The following is a 19,956-nucleotide window of genomic DNA, read 5'->3' as shown; positions in this document are numbered from 1 at the left end:
TGGAAGCAGCTCAAACTGGTTCACACATCTGTGGGAATCATCCTTCATAAAAATCCCACAGAACTGGGATGATTTTTGTGTCTGAGAGATTTTGGGACCTTTCCATGGACAGAGTTCTGTGATGCCTCTTAGAGTATTGGGATAGATCAACCAATACTACAACACCGAGGCACAGGTTCCTCCCCTTTTGCTCTTTTGCAGGAAATCTTTTCAATTTTTTCAAAAAATTTTTTTTTTTTCTGATTGTCTATTTTGGAATGCCTAAGTTTGGCCAGAGTTCAGGAAGTCTGCATTGCAGTTATAATACTATGTACTGAGTCATCAGTAGAAAAATCTGCAATACAATAAACATCAAAAATCTGGGGATTGTGCAAAAGCAATTCAGTTAATACTGAAAAGAAAAACCTCACAGGGCTCTGCAGCACTGGTTGTGTAATTAATTGCATCTAATTTTGTATTAGTTTCCACTTTAAAAGAACATGAAATGTCAAGAACTTCTGGATTGTGCAGCATAGAGGGTTTACACAATCAAAGGACTTTTCCTTAGGACTTAGCTCCTCTTTCTTGAACAGGTAATTGTCTTCTTTATAATTTCTTACTTTATCTGCTGCTAGCAGAAGAGAAATTTAAATTGTGGCACACTAAAAAATTACCTTAGAAAAGGAGTTATTGGATGCAAAGGATGTGCAAACAGAAACATTGGAAATTATGCAGAGTTTCATATTTATGACCAGGAATGCTCTTTCTTTTCTTTCTTTCATTCCCAAATTAATTTCCTCTGTAGATGTAATAGCTCTCTTAATCTCAGAAAAATGCAATGTATGAAGAGAATATTCAACCTTTAGGGACTATTAAAGAAATGTATGCACAATACCTCAGGAAAAGGCATCTCCATCTTCTGACAAGGTATCACCATGCATAGTAGGAAAATAAGAGGAGAAATAATAATATGGAAGACATAAATTTCTGGCAGAACTCCCTCAATACAATCACATTTTGAAAAAGATTAGGCTGGTTTGTTTTTTGAGCAGCAGTTTGTAAGATCCTGTCCAAGAAGAGGAGGGTCCCTCCTGTAAGCTCCCCAAGTGAGAACAGCCTTCAGCACACACCCTAGTTCTTAGGGATCCCTCTTACTCCTTGTCCAAAAGTCCATGGAGGTCTACCAACAGCTGAGAGCACCCTGGACACACATCTTGGTTGCACCAGCTGAAAATAGTCAGCAGATCACCTACATGTGGGCTGAGGCTAACACAAAGACGTGATGAGTCCATCAGCTCCTTCACCAGCAGCGTGGAGCAGGTACAACAGAAGACTTGCCTTAGAGGGCTTGGACTTTGTTGCCTGTTGATAAGCTTCCAGACCCAGAATAATAGTATCAGTTACCACTGAATAAACACACGAGTGGGAGAAATCAAAATCGCACTCAACTTCTCCTGAAACAAAGTTGCTGAAGACAAGAAGAGTAGAAAAGATGCGGAGATGGGTAAAAAGAGATGTATCAGGGGAGATTTTTAAAGAGTTCTCTCTGTAGAATGATGCACGTGCAAGCTCAGGAAAAAAATTAAAAACAAAGACCCTGTGCTTGGTTACCTGCTCTACCAGGGCAAAAGGAAAAGCCGGTAACAATTGGCTTAAACTTCCTGGAGACAGTAAATGCTGAAACACAATACCCGCTCCAGGGGGAACCCTTGGAGAAGTGGGATGCATTGCTATGGTTGGTGTAAGACTCGTGTGATCTGAGCACTTAGGCAGTGACTCATGCATACCAGTCTGGGCCCAGAGGAACAGACCAGTAGTCAGGGCCAGGTTGGATGGGACCCTAAACAACCTTATCTAGTGAATGGCTCCCATGGCAGGGGGATTGGAACTAGATGATCTTTAAAGTCCCTTCCAACCCAAATGATTTGATGGTTCTATGATTCTATGATGCTATCAATTATACTCTGAAGCAAAAAACAAGTGGAGAAAAGAAAAATCATGGAATACAAGTGGCTCAAAACCTACGCTTTTTGTTATTAGACATACTATATAAATAGTTTGTAAATAATTTCTGGTAAAAGTGCTTAAGTATACCTTTATCCTAACGTGCTGTGTGTTTTCTATTTTAATTTCATGCCTAAATCGATAGCTAATTATAATTTGACAAGAAAAAGTGATTGCAATGGATACGATCTACCTGCTCGGCTGTTAAATTGTAGTGTGGTTGGCTGGATTTACAGTGTTACCACAATTTGTCTATACCATTTCCAGAGCCAATGTAAGAATCAGGAAATAAATTTCTGTCAAATCATTTCAACACCACACAGAATTGCCACAGAAGTCCTTCGTCTGTGGTTGATAGAAGAAGGAAGATTTTGATGTCTAATTGTTGACACTCATTTGTCCAGGATTGAAACAGTTTCCATCTTGGGTCTTATGAACAGATGCAAAAAACTCTATCCAGGACCATGGTCATTTAGGCAATGATTATTAAAGCAATGTATCCTTGAAGAATCTGATAGTACAACTGTCATCACAATTAACATCCAAGTCCTTCTCTAGGCCTATCATACAAACGCACATGCCCCCCACATATACATACATATGAGAGAGGTTTTCTCCCTCATCCTGCAAACTTGTTAAGAAATGGACAACTGGATATGTAAAAAATTGTCTTCTTTGATTTTCATGCTTACCATTCATTAAAGGGTTACTTTCCAAAACAGCACAAAAAAAAGAAGAGCTGGTTGACCAAAAGTTTTTTTTCCTTACAAAGAAGTGTCAACCCTGAGCTTGTAATTAAGAAGTTAAAATCTGTGATTTATATATATTTATATATATAAAAATAGATGATCGTACTAAGACTAAAAAAGTGAAAGAAATCTCCATGTCAGTACTATATATTTGTTTGTTCTGAGATTTTGTAGATGAAATCCTTGTGACACTGAAATTAACTGATATGAAAGATGTAGTTAGGTGCGAAACACGCTATTGATCCAGTTGCTGTTAGTCCATTAGAGAATTGCCATCTTGGTAGGATAATGAACATAGTAGCAAAAAGTCCTAATCGATGTCAGAACAGTAACAAAAGGAAAAATATTCTATCACAAGAGATTATTTTCTGTCTGAACCCTTTAGGGGTCAGTAGTGTTGTTTAACATTACCATCATGGCTGATGAGCTCACAGTGGTGAGCTAAGTGGAAAACTGTGCCAATTGCATAACATGGATAAATCCCAAAAGAAACTGTGCTACTACTCCTATTTTTACTGGGCATTAAGATTTAAATCCTAAACAACTATAACATGATATTCTGAAGCTAGTGGAGCTACTATCATACTAAAAGGTAAACTTATTTTTCAGCTTCTCTACCTTCATACCAATCTGATGTGGTTGGTAGATGGAGTGCAAGACATTCACTGTTGAGACATATTTTTGTGTTGGAAAAAAAAAAATCCAGCCTTCCTCCCTATAACAATGATCATTATGATGACCTGAATCATCCTACAGAAGTTCCTAAGGAAACCTGGCTGTCAGTGAAGAACGGTTGCATTTTTGACTTTCTTATGTTTTTGTGGGTTTTTTGTTTGTTTGTTTGATTGATAGATTGATATTCTGTTGAAATGCAGCAGCCTTGAATCAGGCCTGATTCAGAAAGAAAATTGTTTTCTTGGTTTCTTCCCCCTTCTTTTCTCTCTGATTGGGGAAAAAACACTGTAAGATCCTTTTTCCCTTTTGCAGCATAAAAGGAAATGAAGCTCAGAAAGTCTCCTGTAATAAAGGTTTGAGAAAGAATTCTCTCAAGAGTTGATATCATCTTCAGAGTTATCTGAAAAAAGCAGGAAGCAGTTCAGTCTGGCACCTGGTACTCTTTGGGAAAACTAAAATGGGAAGCAGGTCGCAGTACTGCTCTCTTGTAGAAAACTGCAAGTGTTTGTGGCATGGTCCATTGTCCTAGAGTATAAGAAAAGAAGAAAGTTGGCTGTTTCTGTAGCTAAAACACAGTTTCTCCCACAAGATCCAGGATTATCTCCACTGTCTCTGCAGTACCAGGCTGATGAAGATGACAAGCAACGTCTGCAGTGACCAGCCAGGCTGTATGGCTGAAGCCTCCACCTCTCTCCTGTCTGAGTCGACAGGTGGTGCTTCAGTGGTGATGAAATCAAACTCGGTGGGGCAGATGTCATCTGTACAGCCGCTTCCACTGCCTGAGCCGCTGGTTTCATCACCTGGCACAAAGGAGTGAGGGAAACAGCATGAGTGTGGTTGGTTATAGCTTTCATCCCTTTTCTCCATTCCCCTTCCACCTGGCACCCCAGTGGAATGAACACATCGGGAATGGGAAAGTGGTGGTGATGCTAGATTTCACTCAGCAAAGCATCCAAATGAAAGCCACTGTTACTTAATTAGATAATTAAGTGCTCTTCTGAAAAAGAACTGGACTGTTGGCATTATGGAAAACTCTCAGTGTCTTGATACGCTAGACATGAAGATTAATAAAAGAAGCAAAAGAAAGAACTATATAACTGGAGTTTCATGTGGCAGAAAAAGAATTCTTATGTTGTCAGCAGCGCAGAGCACAAAGACTAAAGAAAGTCATTGCAACGAGACCAGTTTTTTAATAAATGTGTTCCAAAAGGACATTTATGTAATGACAGTTAATGGTTTCTTACTTGTATCCTGGAAGTTGACATCATTCCCATTATACGCATTCTTCAGTTTGTTAGTCATGACACGTAAGGCCATGATTTGTTGTCGAATGAAGGTGTCTGGCCTTGTGATGTCCACATCTACTTCTGGATTGTTGATTTGGTTGGTCAAGCCATCGTTCATAATCTCAGGCAAGTATCTACATAGCAGGATGAATCATTAGTTTGAGAGGCAGTAATTTCAGAAATAAAACACTGTACAGTAAACGATGTGCTAAGCAATTCAATATGCAATTCTTGAACAGATCCAGTAGAACTATTTTAAAAATATAGTTTTTAATTTTAGTGACTTTGAAGGGTCTTTTTAGTAGCTCGGCTGCACAGGGAGCAGAATAGATTTAGGTTTTTCAACCCTTAACTTTACATATACTCTCCAGCAAGTGCACTGACTGTGTGAGCTATGGAAAAGGTTCAGAAGCCAGCAGTAAGTCACTGCATGTTCATATCCTCTACCGACGTGAGTGGTTATACACTAAATTAAACATCTAACAGCGCATTCTTCTGTTTTTACTTCTTTCTGCTTAAAAAATATGAAGTCCTTTGCTTTATAGAGTGTATTTGTTGCTCTGAGGCAGTTTAGAAGCCTATCTTGAGGCATTATGGCTTTGTTTAAAAAAACACTTAATAAATTTCCTTCTTCAATTCTTTCTTGCATCCCTTTTTTAGGCCACCCTTAACAGCATCTCCAGCCTATATGACATCCAGGCCCATAAAAGGGGTTTTTATTTTACCAAACTCCAGTGTTTTCTTTGATTTGGTCCTTATTCCTTAAAACCAGGCTACGCTTGGATCTGTCGTGTACTTTGTGCATAATGTTTAAGGTATGGCATTTCCTATCCATCCATCCATCCATCCAACTGAATCTTTTATTCGAGCTCTTATGTTATAATTTCTTGATTACTGCAGTATTCCTTTCTCTGACCTTGACAAAGGCAGTCTTAGGCTGCTCACAGTCAGCAAGTGTGCTTTTGCAGGTAACTCTCCCCTAAAAATAAGCAGTCTCCAATCATCCTAGTGCAAAAATTTCCATCACCCTTTGTTACAAAGACGCACATTTTATTCCCTGCTGCTCTTTGTCCTCAGGAAGCTCTTCTTATAGGCATCAGTAAAGCTACCTTTTTTCTGCTTTGAATCTCTGTTAAAAATTATCTGTGCATTTTACAGTTTGCCAGGCTGATAAAAGGTTGACATTATTTCTCTGTGCTGGTATTGTACCCTGAGAAAACAGTGTACCACTGCTTCTCTGTTCTTTGTTGCCTGTCTTTACCTCCTATCTTAGTCTCATACTTAGACTATGAGGGATCTGGGGCAGTTCAACCTTTTGTATATGTTTTTTATAAGGATATGATCTATTTTGTAATTAGTGTGCATATCAGGCTATGCTGCTGATGTTTGTTGGACTCCTCATGTGGGTATGTGCTCAGACAGTAAATAATGATAGCACAGTCTAGCCTACTAATGACAAACCTTCACCATGCCTGGTACCAAATGTAGTTCAAGAATATTTCAAATTACTCTCACTTGAACACACACAATTCCGTATCACTATTCAAATCTGGCATTGCTGACAGCATTGTTCATGTTGGTCTGTAAAAATAAATATATCTTAAAAATAAATGTGAAAGTAATGGAGAAGAAAGGACTTTCTCTGCTGAAGTCATGGTTAAGGGAAAATAAGTTTTGTGTTGCTTCTGGAGGTTCGCAAAATGGCAGCTGCTTTGCTGCACCAAGGAAGGGTTTAGTCTCATCGTAACAAGTTCTAGCTTTGCAAGAAGAGACTTATTTGTTGCCAGTGGCCTTTGAAAGCTTACATGAGAATAATCCCAGGGGACCGTGAACATATCAGAACAAAACCGGATTGCCAAAAATATCCAGCCTCAAACTGCATGTCCTGTTGTTTCACTAGTACCATGATGTGAAATAATAATGCTGTGGGATCCCATCCAGACTCCTGTGGTAAGGCTTATTACAGTGAGAATACAGAGCCACCACCCCTATCACAGAGGACTGCAGACCACGATGTTATCAATCACTAAAGATAGAATAGGAAATAATTCTTCAGAGATGCCTGGAAGCAGCAGGATGGAGACCTTGGCAGGCAAGGCTGCCCTGGGCTGCAAAGGAACAGATCTCCATCTGTCACATGTCTCTACAGATGAAATGGCTGCTGTAGATAAATTACTCATTCTAGAATTAAATCAGCGATTTCAAGGTGAAAGTTGATTGAAAAAAGTAAGGATGCAAGAATTGACCTTCTGGCTTAGAGAGGATTTCTGTCTTGCCCAGTATCCTGTCCATGAAAACGGCTACAGCTGTTAGCAACTAGAAGTGATCTGACACTGCCGAATATTCATGTGGATTGGTCTCCTTGTTTATGAAAGGTTAGCTGCTCTTTATTGCACTCCATCCATGAGAAGCTGTGGCTAGCTTTCCATGGCAGCTCCCAGGCTTTCTCTGACTGATTTCTGTTTGATTTCAACTTGTCTTATCATCAATAATAGAAGAAGATTCTAATTGCTTCTGAGAGCAATTAGAGAGTGCTCTGATGTGTGCATTTCATTCAGGTTCATATTCTGCACTGTGTCTAGTGTGGATCTGATGTCCTTCTGAAGACCATTTAACTTTAAATGGGCCAGCCTGTTCAGCTGTAGGCAGTGATTTTGTCAAATTGTCACATATCCTGCTATATCTGCCCAGGATGTGGTGATCTCCAAAGCATTGCTGGCATGGAAGGGTTTAACCTCTCAGAAGAACAGTCCAGAGTACTTCACCTAGGCGTGTAAGGGAGTCATACTGGCTGTAGGTCACAAGAAATCCATGTTCTTATGATTGCCTAATGGTTAGGAGGATACCTAAATTCCCTTGGCATTTAGGGCATAGGAGCAAAATAATTAAAGAGGCTTGAAACTTATCTTTAGGTTTACACAGATAATAAAACCTGTATATTCAAATGAACGTGTCTGCATATCAGCAGAGTTTCACTCTTGCCAGATCTAGTCAACACAAGATCTAGTCACAGCTAGTCAGGAGTTTATTCATCAGTGGAGCGGGGACAGCTGTTAGAGTCCCATGTGCCTTTGGCCAAATGACTAGTTCATTATATTTCATCTGCTGGGATTTACTTGAATAAACATAGACATCTGGTGCCATTTGAATACTCTTGGTCATTTTTCCTCTTCTCGTCACTAGCCCTGAAAGATGAGGCTTTCTAGATCATATCTGCAGGCTTGAGGGGGAGGTCTTGGACATTTGGGGCATCTAAAATTATAGTGTGCAACTGGCTTTAGGGCAGCTGCATTGAGTCTTGAATGCCACTTTAGCCACCAGGACTTAGGCTTGGTGTTGTGTTGCCACTCCAGTAGGGTTTGAATATCCCATAGGTCCAGGGTCTAATTTGCCAGTTTCATGCAGGTGTCTTGACTATTTGGACCATCTAACATAGCAGTAGGTAAGTGTGTTCAGGCAGTGGAAAACTGCCTCTTTGAGTACACGGACAGGATATTGGGGCTCTCTTCAGGCACCTTAACATGGGTGGTTTTAAAAATGCTCAAGCAGTTTTAACCTAGCCTGTGGTCCAGATGGGAGGTAGTGTCCTGTATCATACTCATCTCAGATATGCTAGAGAGTCTCCAATGATACCACTATCACGTGGGCAACACACGCCTTATTGTCTCACCTTCATTTAAGAACATGAATTCACATGTCTGAATGTGTAGCTGGACTCTGGCCTCATTACTGAACAAGTCCACCTGCTTCCTCAGGGGTGGAAAAAACAGTCAGAAAAGCCTATACTGAATGTAAATATCTTTGAATTGTTTTCCTTTCTTTAAAGGACAGATGCAGACATGCGAACATGCAGCCCAAGGTGTTTCCTGAGTGACAGCCTCAGAGAGGCAGCCCAGCACATGTTCTGACAAAAGCATTTTGATGTGTGTGGGGTAGGGTTAAGTCACACCGAATAGGAAGCCATGTCTTGGGACCACTTTTTGACAGAAGATTTGTTGCTGGCTGGGCAAAGTTGTTGAACACAGCTGCTTTTGCTGCAGTTCTGTAAGTGGAGACACCCTTGTGAATTTTGAGCTTTACTGCTGCTTCTGCTCTAGTTAATGATCTCTTTGTAGGCTTGGCCATTACAAGAACTGTATGCCCATTATAAATGAAAAGAAGTGCCAACCTGAATCAGTGTCTGTTCTTTGCATCCTCTAAGCAAAAAAAAAAAAATAAAAAATCAAGCTTTCTTAGCCCTGTGAGTATAGAGAAGCTGAACAATACTGTTTGTTTTCTGCTGTTTGCTCCTTCCTCAGCTATGTCAGGATTTTAGTGTAATTTACATTGTTTTCTAAAATATTAATGCTTGCTGTTCCTCTTAACTTTTCCACAGTTCTTGAGTTCTCACTTGTCTCAGCAGAGAGAGTAAAGATGTCTTTTGGCGCATCATAACCAAGAACCACTAAGTCTATTTAAAACCACTTTTTTTTTCCCCCTCTAATAGCCAGTTAATACTTTAGGGTTTCTACTTCCTTTTCAAGTCTAGAAATGACTGATAAATCTTTAGGTTGTTTATAGAAAGGCTGTAGATATGATGACACTAGCCCTTCCCCCTTCACTGTCTTGCTCCTGCAAAAAAAAAAAAAAAAAAAAAAAAAGAGGAATCTTCTTATTTTTAAAACATATATGGCTTAAAGTGCAACATTCTCCATATTTTGCTGCCACAGCAGCTGCTTACAGTACAACTGGAGCATGTCACCTAGGCAGTACTGGAAATTTTCCAGGTACACAGAATTGTAGGCAATAGAGTACAAAATACAGCACAGGCTTACTCAGGCTGGGCTGGGGCTACACACTCACATCTGGTCCAGAAAGATAAGTGTAGTGGAAAATCAGCTTGTTTGGCTAACTAGATCACCTCATCTGATTCTGTTTGCTCAGGAGGTAATCCCCACAAGATATTTTCAGTTTGGGGTTTTTTTTGGTTTTTTTTTTGGTCCATCTTGGAGAAAAGCTTGAGGAGACATAAGGAGAGGGAGAAAATAGCTCATCTGCCAGTTTGCTGAAAGGAAGATACAAAAATAAACTGGAGCCATCAATTAAGAATAGGCAGTTTTCACACTTACTGAGAAGTGGTTTATTCACGCTTTCACTAGTGGTGCTAAACAATTATCTGTGCCTACCTCCAAGTAAAGGACATTCAACTCATTCTCACTGCAAGTCTTGCTGGTAAGCAGTGGGCAACTTTTGGAGGGAAAGCACTGATCTGGAGAGTCTTTCTTCCCACCTGAATTTCACCAGGAATTAAAGGGTCTCTGCCAGGGCAGTAGACATTCTCATATGTGTGGTAGCAGAAGAAGAGAATTTCAGGACAGTTAAGAATCTGTCCTGTGTTCATTTTTGTGACATATCTTGTAGTTTTGAGCTAGATGTTGAAAATTATAATGTTCACTTTTCCTTTTATTCCTTACCATTCTCTATTTTTTTCCTGTTCATTTTTTTTCTCCATATAATTCTATTCTTTATTGTACTTGGAGGAGTGAAAGGTTCCTTGTGGAAAGGAATGCAGGTCTCATCTCTTCCATGGATTACAGCCTCTCAGAGGTAAGACATATTAATTATAGTCCTGATGAGCATGAGCACCAGGATGACAGTGCATGAGCACAATCTCTTGGATGTTTTGGTTGAAACGACCTGGCTGAGTTGGTTGGAGTAATTCAAAGTTCTTCTTCTGAACACCAGAGTGGCTTCAGATTTGATTACTGTTCTGACTTCAGTAAAAGTCACCTGTTCAAGCGCTAATACCTTGGAGTTGGTTTAAGTCTCAAAGCCTGACTTCCTTAACTCTTGGAAAAAATTCCTAATTTCTGGAGAACATTTATTAGTGAAGAGGTTAACAGAGGTTGTTGAGAATTTAATTGTATGTAGGGAGGGAGGTAAATTTTTGAAATTTGATCTTAATGTTGCTTTTTAGATCCTATATAGCTTTCAAAGATCTGTCTCTGTACATCTGGCAGAATACATTAATTCTTCGAACATAAAATTATGTTAGAGTTCTTTTGTGATACCAGTATGATGGAGAAATCCTGCTGGACATCTCTCTAAGCAGCAATTTGTCTGAAGTAGCTATTACTATTTTTAATATGGATTTTTCAAAAAAAGAGATTCATCCATCTAATAAATATTTTCCCATTTCCACAGCACTTCATTTCTACCTGATGTGACCTGATTAAAAATGTTCTTTGTACAGGATCAGCAATGAGTCAAGTGCACCCTTCCAGAACGCCAAATGGATGACTCTGTTACTACATGGTTACTCACAAATTGGCAACCTCAATTTGGCGACCTGGTGTCACTGTAAATTAATCATGGCAGCAAAGTGCTGCCATGGAGTGTAATAACCACAAATGACCTTGGTGTAGTGCCTCTCTCAGGAGAAAGCCAAGCTTTCATTTGTTGTGATCTCAGATTTGTAACTCTTTTCCCCTGTAAAAGCAACATTAAAAAGTGATATGCAAAATGAAACATAAGGCATATTGTCTATCTGGCAATTCAAAGTTTCTAATTCTTTATTCCATAACAGAATCTGATAAAAACCCAGCAATAATTTCCTTAGAAACAGTAGCCAACACCATGTTTTCTACTTACTTACAGTATTAATGCCTAGAAAAACAGGAGGTGGCTAAATTTCCTTTTTTTCTATCATAGGTTGTTGTCATATTCTCAGGAATTCAACATGCAGCTCTTCAGATAGCACAGAGATGCTTATGACAACTGACACAGTGAACAAAGTTATATATATATCTGAATATTGGCCAGATTTTGCCATGCTCTTGTGAAATAATATTTGATATCAGATATCAGTCTGAACAAGAAAACATTTATGTTTTAGGTTTTTTTTAATGCTGCAGTAAATATCCTTGCTAACCACCCAAGATGTGATTTTGCACCTAAAGCTAGTTATTTTCAATACTATTTTCAATATTGCTTTCAATATTATTTCATATACAGGCCATGGCATTCTGTGGCATTTCTCTGATTCATTACTATTGCCTTCACCTGAAGCATTTATTGAATTCTGTTATTAAGCCTGTGACTATACATTCCCTTTGTGAATGGACCTTAAACAGAAACTGGGCAGAGGAGCAGTGGCTAGGCATGCTGAAGTCATATTTTCAAGTGATGTTTTGAAGCTGTGATTCTACATCCAATGAAATATCTGAGTTCAGTTATCAAGGCACATTATTAACAAAGGAGAGCCGTTCTCAATGGCTCCAGAACATTAATCTCAGCAGGAATCATGAAAATAACCAGGCTTCTCATAAGATAAATACTGCAAAAGAAGGGTGAAAACCTGCATGCATAAAATGTACCTCTGTAACTCCCAACAAACGTGGAAGCTGTTCCAGAGACTTCAGTGCAGAAGCAGAAGAGAGCTGAAAAGTATTGGCCAGATGTGGTACAAACACTAGTGCCAGTCATGGAAACCAGGAGGGGTAGAGAGATATTAGCAGGTTTGACTGCTCTTTTGTAGAAAGAGTGGCGTATATCTCTTATTGATAATGCATCCTGATGTGACTCACGGCATCCAGCTGGGATGCCTGGAAACTCTGCTTAGCTACTGCAGTGCACCAGCCTGGGCTCATGTCTTTCAAAGCTCACTAACAAGAAGAGATAACATAAAGAAAGATAAAATCCCCATTTTTATTTCTCTCTTCACACTGTTCCTTTGTGATGAGTCCTGTAATAGCCGCATGCTCCTCCTAGTTGTCTTTCTCCAAATCCCCAGGGGCTTTCCCTAGATCTGGGACTTAGGAACTAAGCAGTGACTCGTGCTTTTGGACAGATTTGTTCACATGCATCCCAAGGTGGATTCAAGGGGCTAGCAGCATCCCAAACATCCCTCTTCTCTTGTCTGTAAAATGAATTTCTTTAAAGGTTATGTAGTAAGACTAGGGAAAAATGGTATGCATTCAATGTGAAACATCCCCCTGTAAACTGTGGACCTTGTCAAAATGATTATATGGTGAGATGATGGGGTGGGTGCAATCAATCAAAGTATCTGTCCATCCACCCAGCCATACATCCATGTAAAATGACACTGAACAGGTTTGTAAGTTTTTTTCCTATGTTGTCTTATTTTCACTGAGTTTTTATATTTTATATGTTTGTCTCATTTTTTCCTGTTTTTTTTTCTTTTTGGTTTGGTTGTTTTTTCTTATTATCTCCTTTTTATACTCTTTCTTCACATGTATTGTCACTAAAAATGAAAATAAGATTCCAGTCCCTGAGTGCCAAAAAGTATCACTGCTCTCCAGATTCAGCTGTCACCAGACATTCAAACCTTTCCACTCCTTGTGTCTACCCAAAAGCACAGGCTACTGCTGCAGACCTGAAAGCAGACTGTCCCCAGGGTGGTCCCTGAGCCAATTCCTCCCTCTCTTATCAGATCTTCTCCCCTATTAGGTGATGAATCCACACTGGGACCTTTGGAGACACCTGCTCATATGCTGGCTCCAGCTCTGCCACGGCCAGGGCCAAGCAAACTTCAAAATTATAACTCACAGAAAACTCATCACAAACAAGGGCAGATGACCATAGTTATCTCTGATGAAGTAACATAAGGTCAAATCTTCAACACAAGATAAGTAGGAATGCTACATTTATTCTCTAGTTATTGTTTTTCAGGCTTTTTTTCCTCCAGTAAGTATCCCTAAGCTTTGCCAGCCAATAGAAAATGGAGTCGAAATTCCAATTTCTGTTTCATCCCAGTATGATATCCCCAGAGTGCAATTGCTTCACAAGCTGTCAGTCCCAACACAGGGATGCTAAATGGACCTAAAGAGCTCTCTGAAATCTCAGTATAAATTATCCTTCTGGAGCTGAACCAATGCACATTTTCTGTGTTCACATGCTGACAAATTGTGCACATTTACCCTGACTCACACTCGGGCTTTAATGTCACTTTGACAATCTTGGCTACAAGCTGTGTGTGGACAATTACTTGTTCTCCCAATTTCTGTTTCACTCTCATAAACAGTTTTCTGAAATACCCCCAGCTTCATGATTGCTTCAGGCCAGGTGGGGATTTGGACCAAGTGTGGTGGAGAGGGGTCCACCTCACCTTGCCTTGGTGTGGCCATTCCAGCAGTCTTCCTCGACTGACGGACCGGCTGTCACTCGCTCATCCTTGCAGATTGTGTAGGGTAACGTTGACCAGAACTTTTTAGAGAGCTTTAGCTTTTCTTTAATATCTGTTACCTGATTAAAAGACAATGAGAGGGAAAACAGATTAAAAACATCAGCCACCTTAACTATAGCGTTAAACAATACATTGTTTAGGTTTGCAATGGTGATGATGGTGAAGGTTAAAAGGGCTAAAGGTGCTAAAACTTCACTGCCTGTATTTAAAAGCAAGACACTCAGCATTTGAGTTCAGAACATACAAACAATCAAAGTCACCTTTTCCCACAGGCAAGACATTAATAAAAGCATGTCGCATCTTGCTCTACCTAGTCTCCATTTGCCTAAGGTTTTCTAAATAAACATCTTTTTAGGAATTCATATGCCTTGCAGTTTGCTGAATGCAAATTCAGTTAAACAGTGTACATCAGATAAAATGTCTTACCCACCAACCTGGTCACATCTTAAAAAAATACTATATGGAGAGCTACATGCATAGGTTCTAAAAAAATGGTGCAGTGCTGATCTGATGTTGAACTGATTTAAGATACGCAGGCTGAATACATTGCAGTACGTTTAGATCTCAGCAACAGTGAGAAGCCTGTGTATATACATTCATGCAGAGAGTATATCCTTCTTTACTGTTAGGTGTAGACAAATATCTGTAGCTGGATACAGAATCCGCATGCAAGGAATGTTAGGACAATATTCAAGCAGTTTCTTTACCTTATAAATTCCTTGAATGATAATTTAATTTGGCATTATTCAGGCAACAAGCAGGAAGAAACTGAATTTCCAGCATCAACTTAAAAAATAAATGCATCAACTTAAAAAATAAATGCTCTGACTGAAATTTTATCAGTTCTTGTTTTGTGTTTGGTACACTAGAGTGGAAAAATCTACAAGAATAGATAGTAAAAACAACAAAGGACAGACTACAAAGGATGAATGCTGCCACTGTTGTTCTTATGGAAACATGCATTTCACATTAAATTGTAATAGGATTTAGGGGAGCTTGTTGAATAGCTTTTAAAGGAAATCGCTAAGCTTTGTTCTTTAAAAAACCAAGAAATAAAAGCTCTCCATTCTTCCATTCAGGGTTGAGATTGTCTTTTAGGTTGTTGAGGTACAATATTGTACTCGGCTATTTATCTCTTTTATCTTTTGTTCTCAGGACATGATAGCTCTCCAAGCAAATGGCCCATGCTGCTTTGCCATGCTTAAACTCTGTGGAATGTCACTTTAGAAGCCAAGAGATAGAAACAGCTGAGGATGTCATTTCAGAAGCACAGTTTGAATTTTCATCTATAAAAAATAAGTAGGACAGTATTTGGCTGTATGGGTTGTTGACGGTGTTCCTTGCCATGACAGACACCTGATAAATCTCCTCCACACCCCTCGCCAAGCTCTAGTTGCTTTGTTTTCATATGAGATACTAGCAGCATTTGCAAGCCTTTGAAGTCTCAGTAGGGGAGCCCTGTCAAGCCAAAAATTAAGTTCCAGTTTACAGGCTGTGAGCAAGCCTTTGGCAGAAAGTGGAGATGGTCTCAGGATGCCTGCCACGTCTGCTGTCTTTGATCCATGGGACCAGGGTTCTTGGGCAGCCCCTCTTCTTCCTCTTCTGCCCATGCTGAGCGTAAAAACCCCCCAGCAGGGACTGGGACAACTAACCAGCACAAGCAACTCAACGAAACTGCCCATTGCTGAGTGTGTAAATTCCTGCTAAGACACAGTGTGGATAAAGAAATCCTATAGAAAACACATGGAGGAGAGTTTATAGGGAGTAGGGTCCATTCATGTAAACTTGGCGAATGTGAGAGTAAAAGGGTAGATTTTCTTTTTCATTGCTTGTGCCTAGATAACTATTTACACAAGAAATCTGATTGATATTGGTGGTGAGTAATTAGCTTTCAGAGCTTTTTGGAAACTACTTTAAGCTATTGAAAACTCAGATGTTTTAGAGTTACATTCAGATTTTGACCATAATAAAATTAAAACTGGTGCTCTAGGACTTGCAAACTTCTGTTTTGAACCACAAGTGCTTCAACACTTATTGAAAAGGGATTTCCACCCTCCCCCCACCCAGCCCTTCTAAAGCTTGTAATTTGGAGTACAAACCTTTGATTTTCCTAGAAGCCAGTAAAATAATGGAGAGAGCTTCTCACAGCTCACACACTGCACATGCTTTCCGTATATTCCCTCAAAATCAAAATGAGGGTCTCCCATTCCCCAGTCACTTTCCAAGATACTAAATGATGTTTGCATACTCTACATTAGATAACAAATAATTAAATTTCCTAACAGTTGGTTTTTTTATTTGTGTTACAGAAGTACACCTGATAAAGTAATATGGTCTTTACTCAGGATTGTTGGTAAATGACAACTAATTAAATCTCAGAGACATCCTCCTGAGGTGTCATTCTCAGTTTAGTGCCTGGGGGAAAAAGACATTTGCATGACTCACAAAAAGCATCAATAGTAAAAATGACTACAGCTTAGGGAAAGGTTCTCATTTGCAGCCTCTCTACATGCCTTCAATTCAGGTGCATTTTAACATTTTTTTATCACCTTCAGATATTTCCCTTCACAGCTATCCTCCACTGTCCACCTTCCCTATTGCATTATTTCACCATGGAGTTTTAAACGACCTATGTGGACTCAGCCTTCAAAGTCTTGCCCTTTCCTGCTATCTGAGAGCTCTGTCAACCCTCAGCTTTTGGCAGTGGACTTTACATATCTACCTAAGTGGTTTCCTGAACCTCATCCTGAAACTTTCTGGAAGTGCAGTGTGGTGACTGATGGCTTTGAAAAAGGAATTCTGAATGCTGATTGATTCATCTCCTCTTTCAGGGAGTAGCCTGATGGCCATGCTGACTTCTGTATGATGAATGTTCAGGCAGGCAATGACTTTGGAGTACTTTTAATTTAACTTTAAACGCAGAATAGAATTAGGTGATGTAATGCCTACCATGACATTTAAAACTTTTGCCTGTGAGTTTCAGTTCTGGGATCTTGTCAACCACGACCACAGAAATTCTCTTATTAGTCCCCATGGTTACGTATGTTCCTCTGTACATTGTTTTGATCACCACCAGCATTTAAAAAAATATGTAACAGATGTAGAGACTCTTGGAAATGAGATAAAAACCACTAAGGATTCCTTTAACATTGCTTGCTTGTGATTTACAAATTCAGACTACTGTATCCCCCTGGTGACCTGTGGCCTTGTAAATGATTCCTTGGTATTTCCTATTCTTTGAATTAAACATTAACTTTCAAGCTTGGTTAGACTTCTGTGGAAACATTAAACATGAGACATATGCAATTTTGATATTTTACATGCTTCCTGTCCACTTTCTCTAGCAGAGATTTATAGGGATTAAGACAGCTGGATCTCTTTGGCTGTAGTTACCCTAACTTCCCCTAGATATCTTTCTGATATAACCCTAATATTATATTGAAATTTTTTTTTTCCAGCTACTTTGAAGGTATGAAACTTGTTTTGGATCAAAATATGTTCTCATAAGAAAAAAGATATAGCAAGAGCCAAGCAAGGGGTTACACCTTTAATTTATTTAGAGATATATAGAAATGGATATTAAAATAGTCTTGCCTTGATCTATAATTGCTAACAGAAATAAGGCATTATGGTGGAAGTGAGAAAAGGTAAATGTTTGCATCATTTGTGAAGAGAAATTCATATCCAGAGTTACAGGAATGGTATAGTTACATGCCCTAAACTGAGAAACACAGTTGATTTCTTATTTCTGCCACTGACTTCTTACGCAACCAAATCTGTTACATAGGTCACGCAATTCCTCAGCAGAACTTGGAAGGGCACCCATGAGCTCAGTTCCTGTCCTACCAGCATGGACTCAGTTATGAGGTAAATAAAGCTGACCAATGTTCCTGTCTTTACTCACCTTGCACTCCAAAGTAATGAAGCAAGCTAAAGCAAGCCTGTCACTTTAGCAGGAATCAGACCTTAACATCGTTTGGTTTATTTCATGATATCTGGATAAACTGAAAGACTGACCAGAAGAATTCAAAAAAGCATTACAAATATCATGCAAAACTAAAAGTGAGATGACTAAATTTTATAAGGCTTGAAAGACACCAGGAAAACACTTGCTTGTGAACTGGGCAGACAATTGCCAATGGAATCACTTTGGCTTAATTTCTGATGGAAAGATGCTTCTTTGGCAGTGTGATAATGTGTGCTCAGAAGCAATGGGGGACAAACCCCAGATTTTAACAGTGGGGGCCCTAAAATAATTTTTAAAAACTAAATTCCTTTTATTCCTCCCTCCTCCTCATCTTCCAAGTCCTCCTCTGGCAAGTCCATGTCTTATTCCATCCAGATTTATCATCCCCACCAACAGAATCCCTACTCTCACAGATAGGGGAATATCACAGGATGCTAAAATAGTGTTCAAAGATGGTGGAATGCATCCAAACCTGACACAGGTTTGATGCCATAAATGAAATGAAACACTATGAAATCTTCTTTTTGTTAAGAAGAAATTGTGCTCATTAACATCCTTTTCTTCTCCTTGGTGCTTTTGCATAGAGTTTTTTTCTTGTTTATTCTGCAATTTGGAAAGATTTCCTTATTGAAATGCAAGCAGAATATTCATCTTGCCTTTCTGTCAATACCTGCTGCCTGTGATGCTCAGAAACAACTTGATTCAAAGCCCCATTAAGAGTTAAGCCTTTATGACCTGGAAAAATGTACAAATGTTTCTGGTTGTTCACTGGATGTTGTTTCTCTGGTGTGCCAGGGTGCCATTCTGGTTGCCTAACCCAGGTTGGTTATCTGGCAGCATAGACACTTGGTAGATGTTTCAAGTGGATGTTTGTGACAAGGTAATTTCAGGGACTTCAGGCTGTGTATGTAAAATGTATCCTACTAGTGTGTCACACTGACAGAACAGCTACGGACAGCGAGTAGAAAGTGGCCTGGCATTTTGTCTTGGAGAACAGACACGAAACCAGCCATCACAAACCATGTTCATGTCTGTGTAGTTTCTTTAGTCACATACTCCTTTGCCCTTTAATTCACAAGCAAAATTTAACTAATGACTCTTCTTTATTCTGCATTATCTCCAAGTGAAAAACTAGACATTTTTCTACTGCCTGCTCCTTGCTTTCCCCTGGAAGTGTCTAAGACACCCAACCATGCACCAAGCACCCTTGCAGTCCTTACTGAAAATGATGTAGCCCTTGGATAATGGTGGGCAGCTGGATAACGGATTTATGGATACGGTGCTTGACCACCTGAGCCACATGTGGGTTTGTAAAGAGCATGCCCTTCATTGTGGACATGGCCAGGTAGGAAGAACAAACAGATCATCACCGTCTGATTTATGTTCTGCCATAGCAGCAAAAAACTGCGCTGGACTTTGGTACATCGATTTATGTCCATTGGAGATTTAATCTGAAAGCATTCTAAGACTAATGGCCAACAATTTGTTTAAAAGGACTAGGTCAGCAAGCACATATATATACTGTTTCTAACCGTTATATTTATGTATTTGCTACACTTGTGCATCACAGTGAGGGCAAGAATCATATGTCAAAAGCAGCTGGGTATTTTAATTGACACACAGTATTACTTGTAAAATGAGCTTAATGCAAAGCAATTAACTTAGACCCTAAGTTTTAGGGGCTGTCCCTTGAAAATATGTGTCTCCTGTATGTCCTTTGTTATATCTGCCATCTTCATGTAGATGTCTCTGAGGTACTAGGCACTTATGCATAAGCAACTGAACTGGGCTTTCTCTATCTCACCCAGGTATTTAGCTGAAGAGGATCTCTCTCTGAGGTTTTTTTAAAGGCACCTTCATTTCTCCACTGATTAGATGTAGGGAGCTTAGGCACATATTTTTTTTAGAACGGCTCATTAGATGCCCAAAATTTCAATGCACATTAGGTACCTTGGAGAGGGTGACCTGCTTCGATTAGAAAACAAGAGAAGCAGAACTTTATTTGCTCTGTGTGGAGATTACTTTTTCATACATTATGCATTTCCATACTTTCTCACAAAATAAATTTAAATGCCAAGCAGTTGCTGAACCACCTCACACTTGATGGTGTAT

The 19,956-nt window shown here is 39.4% G+C and overlaps 1 protein-coding gene across 2 annotated transcripts in view; it reads right to left on the bottom strand.

The window, feature by feature from the left end:
- Positions 1-225: 225 nt before the first annotated feature.
- The window catches only part of GPC6 (glypican 6), a 756,668-nt gene continuing 736,937 nt past the window's right edge, over positions 226-19,956 (bottom strand). For both annotated transcript variants that reach the window (XM_050334036.1, XM_050334037.1), the window contains 3 exons: positions 13,800-13,936; positions 4,652-4,827; positions 226-4,207 (listed from right to left, as the gene is read on the bottom strand). In XM_050334036.1, the coding sequence (XP_050189993.1) occupies positions 4,005-4,207; positions 4,652-4,827; positions 13,800-13,936 (516 nt within the window). In that variant the 3' untranslated portion in view covers positions 226-4,004. The remainder of the gene's footprint in view (positions 4,208-4,651; positions 4,828-13,799; positions 13,937-19,956) is intronic.

This window comes from Myiozetetes cayanensis, unplaced genomic scaffold, assembly GCF_022539395.1.
Source record: "Myiozetetes cayanensis isolate MyiCay16 unplaced genomic scaffold, myiCay2020 scf5-8, whole genome shotgun sequence".
NCBI classification, from domain to species: domain Eukaryota; kingdom Metazoa; phylum Chordata; class Aves; order Passeriformes; family Tyrannidae; genus Myiozetetes; species Myiozetetes cayanensis.
This window is presented reverse-complemented; position numbering and strand designations above follow the sequence as displayed.